Here is a 13,826-nt window from a genome sequence, read left to right on the forward strand (position 1 = left end):
TGGTGTGGTGCTTCTTCCATTTCCTGATAACTGCACCGACAGTTGATCTTTTCTCTCCAAGTTGCTTTCCGATTCTCTTGTAGCCCATCCCAGCCTTGTGCAGATCAACAATCTTGTCCCTGATGTCCGTAGAAAGCTCTTTGGTCTTGCCCATGGTGGTGATGTTGGATGCTGGTTGTTTGGGTGTTGACAGGTGTCTTTTATACAGGTAACGAGGTGAGGCAGGTGTATTTGATGTAGATAATTTGTTGGGATTGGGGCTGTGTCTTAAAGAAAGACTAACTGGCTTGTAGGAGCCAGAATACTTGCTGTTTGGTAGGGGGTCAAATACTTGTTTTTCCTCATCAGATGGTCATCAATTTTAATAAATTCATATGATGTGATTTTCTGGAATTTTCTTTGGGATTCTGTCTTTCACTGTTAGAATGTACATATGATTAAAATTATAGATTGTTGCATTCTTTGTAAGTGGGCAAACCTGCAAAATCAGCAAGGGGTCAAATACTTTTTTCCCCCACTGTATGCCTTACCATATACATTTGGCAGAATACTTGCTGGTAAAGTATTTCTTTGAACATGGTTGTTCTTGCTGTTTTTAAATATTAGTAGATAAAATGTGTAAGTGCTAACAACTTGTGCTGTATAGTACGTACATGCAGTTGTAAGCCTATCCTAGGTGGGATTAGGAGTACACACCTGTGAAGTTGACATTGCGGATGTACTTGAGCAGCAGTGTGCCGTTGATGGTGTCCATCATGGAGCAGAGGCCGACTTTTCCAGGACAGAGATCTTTGTGCATGTTGTGTAGAGCATGAGCCATGGCATAAACTGCGTCAATCACAAACTGAACCTTCCCCTCTTGTTCGTAGGATGAATCTTTCCCGATCCGCTCATGGTCTGAAAGAAAACCAATAAAAGCACAAAATTAACTGTCATGAAATAAATATGGGATTGGCATGATGAATTCACAGATACTGCAAGAAATATGAAGATTTAATTTAACTTGTATATGTTCCCATTCTGTGCTTTTGCTAGCCGAGTCATTGCAATCATGACAGACAATCAATACTGAAATATTTGATATTAAAGACATAATATTCAGAACAAAAATGCTGCTCTTCAATCAATCAAAAAATGTAAGAACTAAACAATGATTTCTAGATGTGTAAAATCAAGCAAATGACAGCCTTTCAAGAGGCCTGATTACTCAATTGTGAACCCATCTTTTTTTTCACCACATTTAATTTATTTACAGATTGCTGGTGAATTGTGCATGTTAACTAATAATTATATGCTCTTTCTTCTAGACATCAATCACAGAACCTCTTCTGACAAATTCCAAAATGGTCTCATGTGTAGCCTTTCTCATTATGGTCTGTTGATCACTGATTAGACCCTCCCTGAAGATTATTCAACAAGACTCTTTTGGCATTATATATCCTAATCTGCCTTTCCTAACATAATATAAATAAAGGCAATAAGCACAGGTTTGTCAATACAATGTGCTCTGATGAGGTAGGGGGCCTTCTCGGAGCTTAGGTCTTGTTTATATAATCTTAGGGTTTATCCCAACATGCCACCTCACATCCATAAATCAAGAGCCCAGATTGTGATCGAGTGGTAGAGGTGGGGTGGAAGACACAGCATGACAGGCCTAATCATTCTTCAATATTAATGTAATTGGTTATGACAGGTGTATATTAATCATAGCAAGGGTTGTTCTAATGCTTTGAAAATGTGTTAACGCCTAAGCAAGGTTTCAATTAGCAGCTGAGTGTACCTCAAACACGTTTCAACTCTGGGGGATTGTGCTTTCCAGTCGGCAGCCCCCAAGCTTTGGAATAGTCTCCCAATAAACCTGAGGTCTTTAGACTCTGTGGAATCTTTTAAAAATCAGCTAAAACCCCATCTTTTCAGACAGGCATTTAGGTAGCCTGTGGTATTTAATGTTTTAACTTGTGTCTTATGTTTGTTCCTCTTATCTTTTATTTGTTTGTTTTTTTATTTGATTCTCTTTGACTTTTTATTTCTTTGACTGTGAAGCACTTTTTTGACAGATGTCTGTGAAAGGTGCCATATAAAGAAACTTGCTAAATCATTTTATTCGCAAATTCTCTGCCACATAAGTTAAGCAGAAAGACACTCTTTTAAGTAATATTTGCCAACAGCAAGAGCTAACAGGAATAAAACTGCAACATTGGAAAAGTTTCAACTTTTATAATAAGCTTGCATGGAAATACGCCCCTTTCAGACATACACCTCTTTACGTTGAGCTGATGGCAATTTAAAGGGCATTTTTCGACCCCTTTTCCCCACCTTTGTGTCTATGTGTCTAAATTGGTCCAGTATTGAGCACTCGGCAGTAGCGAGACAGGGCTGCAATGTAATCCTTGCAGGCAATTGTGCCCCGTCATATTACTGTTTTTATCAATGGAGTCAATGGATGAGAGCAATATAACAACTGTTTCTGGTTAAACAAAACGGATCTTACTTTAAGAAAAAAAGGTCTGTCTCTGTCGGGATCCTTTCCACATTGTTGTCAGACACTTGTAATAACAATCTCTGCCTGTCAGTAGCAAAACACGTACTTTAGTGGACCTACTTTGACTGGGCGCAATTACCTGCAAGGGCCCCGCCCTGTTTTGTGCTCGCTCAATACAGGACCAATTTCAAAAAATATTGTCCACATTAGCCACAAAAACATGAGAAAATTAAAGCTGCAAGCAGCGTTGGGCGGGCCCTCGCATGAGTAGCGTGTCGCGGTGTGAGGCGACCGCGTTGCATATTCTGGAGCTCTGCCGGTGCTGCTGTGTATTTGCTACGCGCTTCGGACACTGCATGAAGGTGTTATACGTCAATTCCTGTGTCCCCTTTGTGGCGCTGCATAGTACTTGGCACTATGACTATAAATGAATATTGCCGTATAGATGTGTTCGGGGCGGGACACTTATCAAGCATGTAAAGTTTGGCGCAGATGTGAGCATGTACACTGAAGTTACAACAACTTCCTGTGTCATGGTGAAGAGTTGATCTTTGACGCCACGCCACGGACACACCCATTGATGAAAACTCACAGATAGCACAACTTTTCATCGTCAATGCCTTTAGAAGGCACAGTAGAAATTTTAAGTCGATCCGACTAAATTCCTAGGAGGAGTTCGTTAAAGTACGGAGTGTGTAAATCGCCAAAAATGACCATTAAATCCAAAATGGCTGACTTCCTGTTGGGTTAAGGCTATGGCTCAAAAAGGCTTTTTTGTGCATCTGGACAAGATGCACTTACCACAGAAATTTCATACATGTAGGTCAAACGTGTGGCGGGGGCTGCTTCGTTAAAGGTCACTTCCTGTTGCCAGCAGGTGGCGCTATGACTGTGAGTGAATGTCGGCATGTACATGTGTTCAGGGCGGGACTCTCATCCTACATGTACAGTTTGGTGCAGATGCGAGCATGTACACTGAAGTTACAACAACTTCCTGTGTCATGGCGAAGAGTTGATCTTTGACGCCACGGACACGCCAATCAACGAAAACTCACAGATGGCACAATTTTTCATCGTCAATGCCTTAAGAAGGCACAGCAGAAATTTGAAGTCGATTGGACTAAATGCCTAGGAGGAGTTCGTTAAGGTACGGAGTGTGTAAATCATCCAAAAATGGCCGTAAAACTCAAAATGGCCGACTTCCTGTTGAGTTTAGGATATGGGTTCTTGAGGCTTTTTTGTGCGTCTGGACATGATACATGTCCCCAGAAAATTTCGTGCATGTAGGTTGAACATGGACGAGGGGCTAATTTTTTCCAATTTTCTAGGTGGCGCTAGCGAGTCATTTTGCCACGCCCATGCGCGAAACCCATAAAATACGAAATTTTTCACCACTTCTGACATGTGTGCAAAGTTTGGTGAGTTTTCAAGTATGTTTAGGCCCCCAAAATTGAGCTTACTTTGCAGAAAAAAATAATCCTTACAGTTTCAATAGGGACCTCGCACGGTTCGTGCTCGGGCTCTAATAACGCCCAGGCTGAAAAATAACGTCTCATGTCTGAAAAGCAGCCAGGTCACTTTTACTTTCCTTTTTACTTTCACACGTTCAACACTGGACACAGTCTGATGTATTGGATTGATGTAAAGGCTGCAGCAACATATGTGTTTAAACATGCTGAGACAGCAAGATGGAGATGCACGTCTTGTTCCGTCTTCTAAAATCACCGCATACATTTATCTTAGACGTCATCTCTTCTTCACAATTAAAATAAAATCACTTTAATAAACTATATGAAAGGCTGTGAAAGAGTCAATTTTAAGTTTGATTACTCCCACTTGAATTGTGAGAGAGGTTAATAAAAGGCAGCAAAAGTCGGTTTCATAAAACTTGATAATGACATTGATTAATTATCATTATTAAAATATATCAATGCATCACTGTAAAAACCGGGGGCAAATGTGTCCCTCACTCAATGAGGGTAATTTTTCAAGGCTTTAACAGCAAAATCAGTTTTACAATCTATCAGTGAGAGAACAGAAAAGTCGTCAGCCTTGATATCATAACATTTTTAACCTCACAGCTGTTCTATCACCCACAACTGTTGCCAAATATCTTGCCAACATTGAGTCTCTTTCCGAAAACCTGCTCTTATGTCTGATTGCAGTTGTAAGGAACATAAATGTAAAACGACACCCACTGTATGTCCGAATGACATTTCAGAGAATTTGCTTGTTTGTCAATAAGGTTTAAAGATTAATAGAACAACTAAGGTGTTTAACCTTTTGTTTAGCTTCACTCATTCATAAATAAAGTTATGAATGCTCCACGCAAGTTGAGCTGTGTATTATTATTATTATTATTATGATTATTTTTTATTTATTTATTTATTTTTTGTATTTGATTGTCATGACTTAATTATTAAAGCTCAAAATAACAGTTGTGAGAGAATTAGCAGAACAGGAAAAACACTTTAACAATCTCACACTTCCACTCTATCACAGGTTTCAGCGATGGTACAGCTGTGATGATGAGGGCTAAGTAAATATAGACACTCCATGTGCGCCGCTTTAACCATCTTTTATTCACAACCCATTTGAACACCACTTGTTTCTCTCTTTCTCAATGAATGCATTTATGGTTACAATCTGAAATGTGTTGTTTTTTTCCCTGAATGTGACATGAAAGTCTTTTGAACAGAAAACATGTTTTAAACGCATGTGAGCGACAGTGCATTGTAAATGAACCTCTCTTGGAAATATATTTTGTAATCAGAAACAGGGAAGACAAGTGATCGTTAAAGTTACAGATAAAGTCTGACATTTTTTTATTCTTTGTTCTAACCAAACGCTGACACCCTGTAACAGAGGCTCGTTTGAATCAGCTTAGTAGATGGTCTATGTAAGTCTGTTCCCTTGTGCTTTGAAGGCTGATGTTGTTCGAACAATTAAATCCCCTGATTTTGAACTGTACTCAGCTTGAGGGGAAACATTTTTTTGAAATGGAGTATTTTGTATTACAGCACCTCATTTCATCTGTACCATCAAAGAATCACTTGAAAGAAGAATTATGAATAAAAGCTCATGTCTAAAACACATAATGTGGAAAAAGTGCAAATATTCAATTTGGTGTGCTAAGGAGCGTGCTCTGGTGAAAATTGGCCCCACTTTACTTTTGCAGGCTGTTGCCTAATGGCTGAAGAATTGTTATTTCTCTGACATTATGTGATAATTGTGCATAAATATATAATTTAAATGATCTGCTTACTCTCATCAAGGGGTCAGTATTTGAGTTCCTTGCATCATTGTTTTCAATTAAGGTTACCTTCCGTGTTACTCTACAACAAATGCCCGGCATTTTCACTGTGTCAAGTCTGTGGCAAGACAAACATGACACAATGTAAACAGTGCATCACCATCAGATAAAAAACACAACAGGAAGCAGCTGATAGGGTGGAATCATGTAGGGTTTTTTTGCACACTTTGTAAGATGCCTGGCAGCCATTTTATATCTCACCAGAGACATTTCATTTTAACTTATACTTTAAACAGATGAAAAGTCTTGTTGTTATTATCTACATGCTCCCCCAGTTTTTGTTCACTCAGAGGAGGCTCTGAATGTTTAAGGAGCTTGAATGTTGCCAGTTATTCTCTAAATATGTGCGACAGGCAGCATGGGGGCATGGATAAGGCAGTCTGTGTGTTTTTGTGGCTGTCACAGCCTCTCTCTCTTTTAAACATAGATATACCAAGACATTTGGCTCATTAATAGCATGACATTTTAGAGGTTAGCACTGCTAGCTAACAGCCAATAGGACCTATATAAAGTTTGTATACTACGGCTGCACCTGATACTTTTTAATTGATTCATAAAATGATAATTTTTTTGATTAGTTGATTAACGATTGTTTGATTATTCTAAATATTATTTTTTATGAATGATTAATATAACAATTAATTTTCCAAAATATCAAAAACTCGCCAACATTTATTTTTCAAAATTTTATTCAACCATTATCCTGAAAAAGAGACAAAAAAAAAAAACCCTATAATAATGATAATAGCAGAATATTTTAAACCTGCGGGGTCTTAAAAGTATTAAAGTCTTAAGCTGTGTCTTCCGGGAACTTCCTTGAGTATACTAATATGCAGTACAATGCGTACACTATGTACTTACTTGCTTAGTACATTCATTTTGACAGGGTAGTGTTGTCCCAAATCAAACACTGCTGTTGTGCACTCAGTCAGTTGTCAGTAAATAACTTGCGCAATGATTGTGCAATCCCCCCAACACAGAGGCCGCCTGCAGAGCTGCATAATAACATGCAGGCTTTATCACCCAAAATAAAATGCTCAGAATCTGGTTTATTGTAATTTGCTTTTGATATATTGGTGCATAAATAAGAACTATATAAAATAAAAGCAATTGAAAGCAAGTATTGTAACCACAGCCGTACACTAACAATGTAATGTCTGATATAATAATAAAAATAAAGTAACGACTGTCCCCTTTTCATACTATTTCTGTTTGTTTGTTTATATAAGGTTCACAAGCCAAGAATTTTCTGTACATCATGAGCCAGATGTCTCTTGATTTGATTTAAATTATTCAAAATGTAATGACAGAATAACAGCGGTACAAACATTAAAACTATCATATATCAATATCACAGCTGTGGTTTCCTCTGCTGTTGTTGCTGGAATCTCTGTTGCGTTGGCTGCGGTGGTCTGTGTGACTGTGGGAGCAGAGGGCTCTGTGAGCGGACAGCTGGCGGGCCTCGCTAGCTCCTCCTGCAGATTGGTGTGAGCTTTCCCCACCGCCACTTGCGGAGCTTCTCAACTCCAAAAACGTTCAAGCACATTTTTGATCCGCCATCACTTTTAGCAAAACTGTCAATATTCTACATCCACACGTTTGATTTCTCGCGTCAAAACTTCTCAGAAGAAGTGTACGAAAAAAAGACGTTCTGTTGTTAGCCTCTCTCTCTGCTGCTTTCTGTTTCTCCCTTGTTGTTGGTCCCACCCATTTCTGCTACGTAGCTAAAATGGCGGTCGGTGAGGATGAGAAGTGTCCACCGTTCCACACTCAACTTTTTAGCCGTTATGAGTGTACTCTCAGTGCACTGCATTTTGCTGTACTTCTCAGTGTGAACACACTTATGCCCTCAAAATAGTAAGTATGGAAGTGCGTGAATTGAGACACAGCATATAATTTCATATTCTAAAAATAAAGACTTAAAAGTATTAAATTTAATGTACAAAGTATTAAATTTTGTTTAAAGGTCTTACATTTTTTCTTGTCCTTTCGTACGAGTAAATAAATGCCGTAACGTCATAAATAAACTTTTTGTCTGTGTGACTTTACAATTTACTCCGTTTTGTGTGACTTTGATGTTATATGGCAGTACAGGTAACATTACTGTTTACGTCAGTGTTTAGCTTTATGCTCTGGACTGTGGAGTGTTTGCAGTGCACAAGCTCTGGCAAGAAAACAAAACGTCTCTGAAGTGCTACTAACAAGCTAACGTTAGCTGGTCGACTCAGAATGGGCAAATGTCGGAAGTTCAGAAGGCCAGAGATAAGGACAAGTTGGTGGACCAGACTGAGGGCAGTGGCGCTGAGGTTTGCACAACAAGCGGATCGGTGTGCGAGTCAGTCGATGAATGAAACAGTGGAGCTAGAAGACGCGCCTGCACGTGCCTGGTCATATTTCAAGCAGCCTTTAGATGCAACAGAATAGGATCAATAATCACTGAAGCAATTGGCATTTACATTGGCATATTATATTACATTACATTACCTTATCTAGCCAAGGTGTAACTAATTGTAACAACTCAACTGCACTATTTATTTTGTATATTTGGTTTCATGCAATAAGAGTGAATTTTCTGTTTATATAAAGATAATTTCACCATAAATTTGTGCAGAAAATGTCTCCAGAATGCAGGAAATTAAATGTTTAATGCTGAAAATTTTCTAGGGGAGGACCCCCAGACACCCCATCTACATATATGTCAGCATTGAGTATTTCATCAAAATAGTGTTAAAATATCTTCTTGTCTTGTTCTCGTGAACCCAATATTGTGAATCGTGCATGTGAGCTAAGTGTCCCCTATCACTCCTCAACACAAAGGGACGTCCTTGATTCATTTTATGTTATCAGAGTACAGACACACCCCAAAAAGTGTATTAAATATGAATGTGAGTATTATAATAAAATGTTTGATTAAATTCAGGTAACTTAATAATAATCTCTACTCAATAATAATTTTCTCAGGATTAAAATTCATATAGATTTCTATTACACAGCAGTGAAGCATTAAATTTCATCCTAGATGGTATTAAAAAGAAATCTTAAATTTAACTTTGAGAATCCTGGGGGTACCCTGATTTTATAAATACTGTTTTCCCAAAGCTTCCCCATTTCTCCCAATTTTCTCGCTAGCACACCTGCTCTACCTCAAAGTACATTAACGCAGTGGAGGAATAGAGTGAGGAAGGAATGAGAAAAATTCACAACTATTTATGGCAATGTACGGGATCGTTTATTGAAAATGGATGTTGACTACTGATAATGTGACTCTGTCATGTTGGCACATTTAGTTATTTTTATGCATGGCCAATACAAAATACAGGTGCATCTCAGAGAATTTGAATATTTATAGGTTATAGCTAATATAGTTTTTTTTGTATTTCAATTCAAAAAGTGAAAATTTCAGATTTTCTAGATTCATCACACAAAGTGAAATATTTTTTTTGTTTTAATCTTGATTATACCTTACAGCTCATGGAAATCAAAAATCCATATCTCAAAATATTAGAATATAGAATGTGTAATAGAGAAATGTCGACCTTCTGTTCCGAAAAGGTTAATATATGCACTTATTACATGGTCGGGAGTCTTTTGCATGAATTACTGCATCAATGCGGCGTGACATGGAGGCACTCGATCTGTGGCACTGCTGAGGTGTTACAGAAGCCCAGGTTGCTTTGATAGCAGCCTTCAACTCCTCTTTGTTTTGGGTCTGTTGTCTCTCATTTTCCTCTTGACAATACCCCATAGATTTTCTATCAAGCACAGTAGTGCTATGGTCAGCAAACCAGTTACTAGTTATTTTGTCCGACCTTGATTTTCAAATGAAACGCAAAATTTACTTTCATCTGAAACGAGGACTTTGGACCACTGAGAAAAGGTCCAGTTCTGTTTCTCCTTAGCCCACATAAGACGTTGCTGATGCTGTCTCTGGTTCAGTAGGGGCTTGACTAGGAATGTGACACTTGTAGCTCATTTCCTGGAGACGTTTGTGCCTGGTGACTCCAGCCTCAGTCCACTCCTTGTGAAGCTCCACCAAGTTCTTGAATCAGCTTTTCTTGACAATCCTTTTAAGCCTGTGGTCATACCTATTGCTTGTGCACCTTCTCCTGCCACACTTTAACCTTCCAGTCAGCTTTTCACGAATATGCTTCTGTGTTTCTCACAGGATTTTAGGAGACTGTGGTGGGTGGGCCTCGGACCCTCTCGGGGAGTCCAGGGCATGCCACCACGGAAGAGAATTTTGTACATTTTGAAGTTAAATGCATTCATTTTAATTAAGAGGGTAACTACGAAGAACTTTGCACTCTTGTAAACAATGTTGTGCTAAAGTAAACTATTTGATCATAAACCCATTGTATAGCTATAAATGGTGATGAAACATGTTTTTCCAGCAACCCTAAATCAAAGAATAGAAATGGAATAATAATTTCCCTAACATAGTATTGTTGTTTTTTTACTTTTAATGGACACATGTAATGTGTTTTATACTTTCTGTGAATATAATCCAATTAATCTTATTTCCATCCTGTATAGACACCTTATTTTGAAAACCGGACGTTGTTGTGTCCTCGTTCTAAATTCATCAAGTCCGACCCAATTTGATAAATAATGTTGTATGTGGTTCTCGTATTGCGTAACATGAAGACTTGATAGCCTCTATTCAGGTAGGAATCTCATACTGCAACAATTGTCTTTGTAAATGACAGGATACAGTTGCTAACCTGCCTGTCAACTCGCACTGGTCTGTTTCAGTGGATTTACCATAAAGGCTTTAATACGTGTGCACTCAAAATGTAGGCGTGGCTGCTTGATCGTCTTCTCACAAATGAGTGACAGAAACAGAACGGTAACGTTACCGTAGTTACCTCAAAAGAAAAGTGGTTGACTGGAGTCTGATACCAAAGTGTGTGTGTGTGTGTGTGTGTGTGTGTGTGTGTGTGTGTGTGTGCGCAAGCTTACAGCAGCGCCCACAAAACACAACGTTAGAGATCTGAAATGTTTTTATGAGATGTAAAAATATTTTCGGTTCATTTGAAACTATGGCGGAGCAATTTAGACTGTGGCGGGCCGCCATGGTCTTGTTAGTTAATGGGAAACACTGATGTGTCGATACAGCAGCGACAGCCAGCCCTTTCAGCAATGACCTTCTGTGGCTTACCCTCTTTGTGGACTGTTAAGTCAGAAGTCTCTTCTCAGGTAGAGATTTCTGTATTATACGTTCTTTATTCTGAATTCTGAACAATTTCACTTTGTGTGATGAATCTAGAAGTTTCACTTTTTGAAATAAATTATGGAAAACAAGTTAACATTTCCATGATATTCTAATTTTCTGAGATGCACCTATATACACCCAGTAATCTACAGCTGTGATGATTGATGATTAACCTACTGTAGATAACTGACTAACATAACAGAGATTGGATGAAAGAGAAATAAATGCCCAAATCTCTAATTTAGTGGTATGTTTACTCTTATATGGCATCTATATAAACTGGAGTTTCAGTTTGACACATCTCTTTTTCTGTCCGTGGACGCTCCCTCTGCTGCTCACCCACACCAGTTTGCTCTCTCTCTCTCTTTCTGATAGTGTTGCTGGTTCTGTCATTCTTCAGTACAGGTGAAACACTGAGCTAACCGGGAAATCAGCATACTTTTTTTGAAGGTAAAATTAAATGAATGAACGAACTCTTTAAACATACGTGTGTTTAAAGAGATTATTCCTCTCAAACATGGCTTCATAAGCTGATGGATGGACACAAAAGACAGTAACTCGATGTTAAGATGTGCTGCGGGAAGGTTAGTCAGTAGTGCACAACAAGCATTGATGTGGATGAAGATGAAACCTTTCTACTGTATCTTTTTGTCAGTGCTCTACGAGTTTTCATCAAGGCAGACCTTGAGATTCTGAAAGAACACAATGATCCAGAAAGCTCCAGGTCACACTGTATGCTCTTGCTCGCAATATTCCTTTGAATGGAGAATGTGTTTTTTGCCTCGCTTTCATTCGAGGTAGAGGGGTGCAAAAAATTTCATTTCATTACTCGTGCACACTGTGATTTATTTCTTTGTGATGCTGAAAATTATTTGCCATCTGTCCAACTCGTGGTTAGATGATAAAGCAGACTAGATCTTTTTTGCCAGGGCACAGTTCATTTTGACATACACTTTAGGGGGGGTAACGATACACTCGGCCCACGGTTCAGAATAATGCATGATTCCGTCTCCACCATTCAGTATATTTATATTAATTTTATATTTTTTATTTCTTCGTAGACATGCATTATGTACAAAAAGGTTTTAAGTTAGATTAATTCTTCTAATTATTCTTAGTATTCTTAATTGTTTTTGCACAGAAGTCCATAAGAAAAACAAACAAATAGACATAAATAAACGCAAAATCAGGTAACATTGCCACTTTCAGGGTGTACCAGGGACACTGGGCTGCTTGTCGTCCTAGAAACAGATCATATGATTGTGATCTTTATTCCTGCTTCATTAACATTTGCTGGCTTCCCTTCGACACACAACTCCGCTGCTCACAGAGCAACTACCGTCTAGATAGGAAGGTATGACAAAGTAAAATACAGCCCAAGCCTGTTACTAAGACTAAAACATACAATAACATGGTACTGTCAGCCTCTGGTTTGGGACAAGCACTGGGTGATGTCCAAAGTTGATGACATGCACGATTTTGACATGAAAGTTTCTAAAATTATATTTAATATGATCTCTATGTGGACTAGTGAGGGGTTTGACAAACGTTAGTTGACAACCATTGCAAACCCCTCCCATTTTCTTATTCTAATTAAGAAGATTGGGCATCATCACCCAGGGGACAAAAATAGACCGCAGTGCTTGACAGTGCTTGTCATCATAGTTTCCAAAGACATGCTTGGTCAGATGAAATAAAGTCATTGTTGCAGCTGCAAACTATGGATATCAAAAGAGTTTGTATTGCTCTAACTGCCTGCTTTTAAATAAGAATTAATTATAGGCAGTGTCTTTGAAGAAATTGAATATAACAAATTCGCTATTACTTTCGTACACACAGTAATTATTCTAAAACACTGCAGGTCAATCATAATTTCCCAACAGTGAACATCTCTTTGTTGTTACTTGGCTTATCTTGTGAACCTTGACATTTGCATTACATCTCAAGAGAATCAAAATGGTGTTGAATGCTGCTTGTGGTGTCCTTGATGTTTTCAATGAGAAATGGACATCAGATAATGGAGAAGCATGTATTTGTTTTCTGGCAGCCTTGATGACTAATGTCTGCAGGGAGGCAAAGCAGCAGAGTGACTCAAGCCAGTGTGCTTCACTCAAACTCAAACTGTGAACCTCAACGTGTGCTGAAATGACGTCAACAAGAAGCATCACACCTGCAGAGGCTGTCATCTCTGCCAAACCGAAAACCTTTATTATAGGAAATGCTGCATGAAATGGCTGGGTTGTTGGCAAACTGCTCCACACTGTATTATACTTTCCTTAAATGATTCATATTTAAGGATGCAAAAATATGAATGATGCTTTTGTTAAAGCACTGTCTTGCTTTAATTCAGTAGCATTTTCAGCAAGGCACATTTAAGGACTAGAGTTTGTCTGCTCACTCCACAGTAATTGTGACTGATGTGTCAGCCCGGCTCGTTACTGTCCAGCGCAACTGTGATGAGAAAGGAGAATATCATGCCATGATTCTGTGCGACATCTTTCTCTTATACAAATTTGTCTCTTTTTTTTCACAAGTTCTCGGTTGCGTCAGCCAAATCTCATTCATTCTGCTCTGCAAAACAGGATCATGTTTTATGGTTCGGTAGCGTGAAATAATGTGTTGTACAGTGAAAGCTCTGAGTAGATCAAATAGCAAACTTGACAATTATATTTCCTACACCCCACCCACATGTATTAATTCTGGGGTTGCTGAAAGAAGAGAGGGCAAACTGAGTGCACCCTTTTATAAAGTTCATGGCACAGTTTTCAAATTTGAAACACAAAAGGAGTTAGCTTATATAAATGTTTTGGTAAAATGTG

General features: G+C 38.5%; 1 protein-coding gene across 2 annotated transcripts in view; it reads right to left on the minus strand.

Moving 5' to 3' along the window:
• Positions 1 to 13,826, minus strand: part of LOC123975236 (metabotropic glutamate receptor 4-like) — a 151,621-nt gene that overhangs the window by 17,618 nt on the left and 120,177 nt on the right. For both annotated transcript variants that reach the window (XM_046056527.1, XM_046056526.1), the window contains one exon: positions 697 to 897. In XM_046056527.1, the coding sequence (XP_045912483.1) occupies positions 697 to 897 (201 nt within the window). The remainder of the gene's footprint in view (positions 1 to 696; positions 898 to 13,826) is intronic.

This window comes from Micropterus dolomieu, linkage group LG08, assembly GCF_021292245.1.
Source record: "Micropterus dolomieu isolate WLL.071019.BEF.003 ecotype Adirondacks linkage group LG08, ASM2129224v1, whole genome shotgun sequence".
In the NCBI taxonomy this organism is placed as follows: Eukaryota; Metazoa; Chordata; class Actinopteri; order Centrarchiformes; family Centrarchidae; genus Micropterus; species Micropterus dolomieu.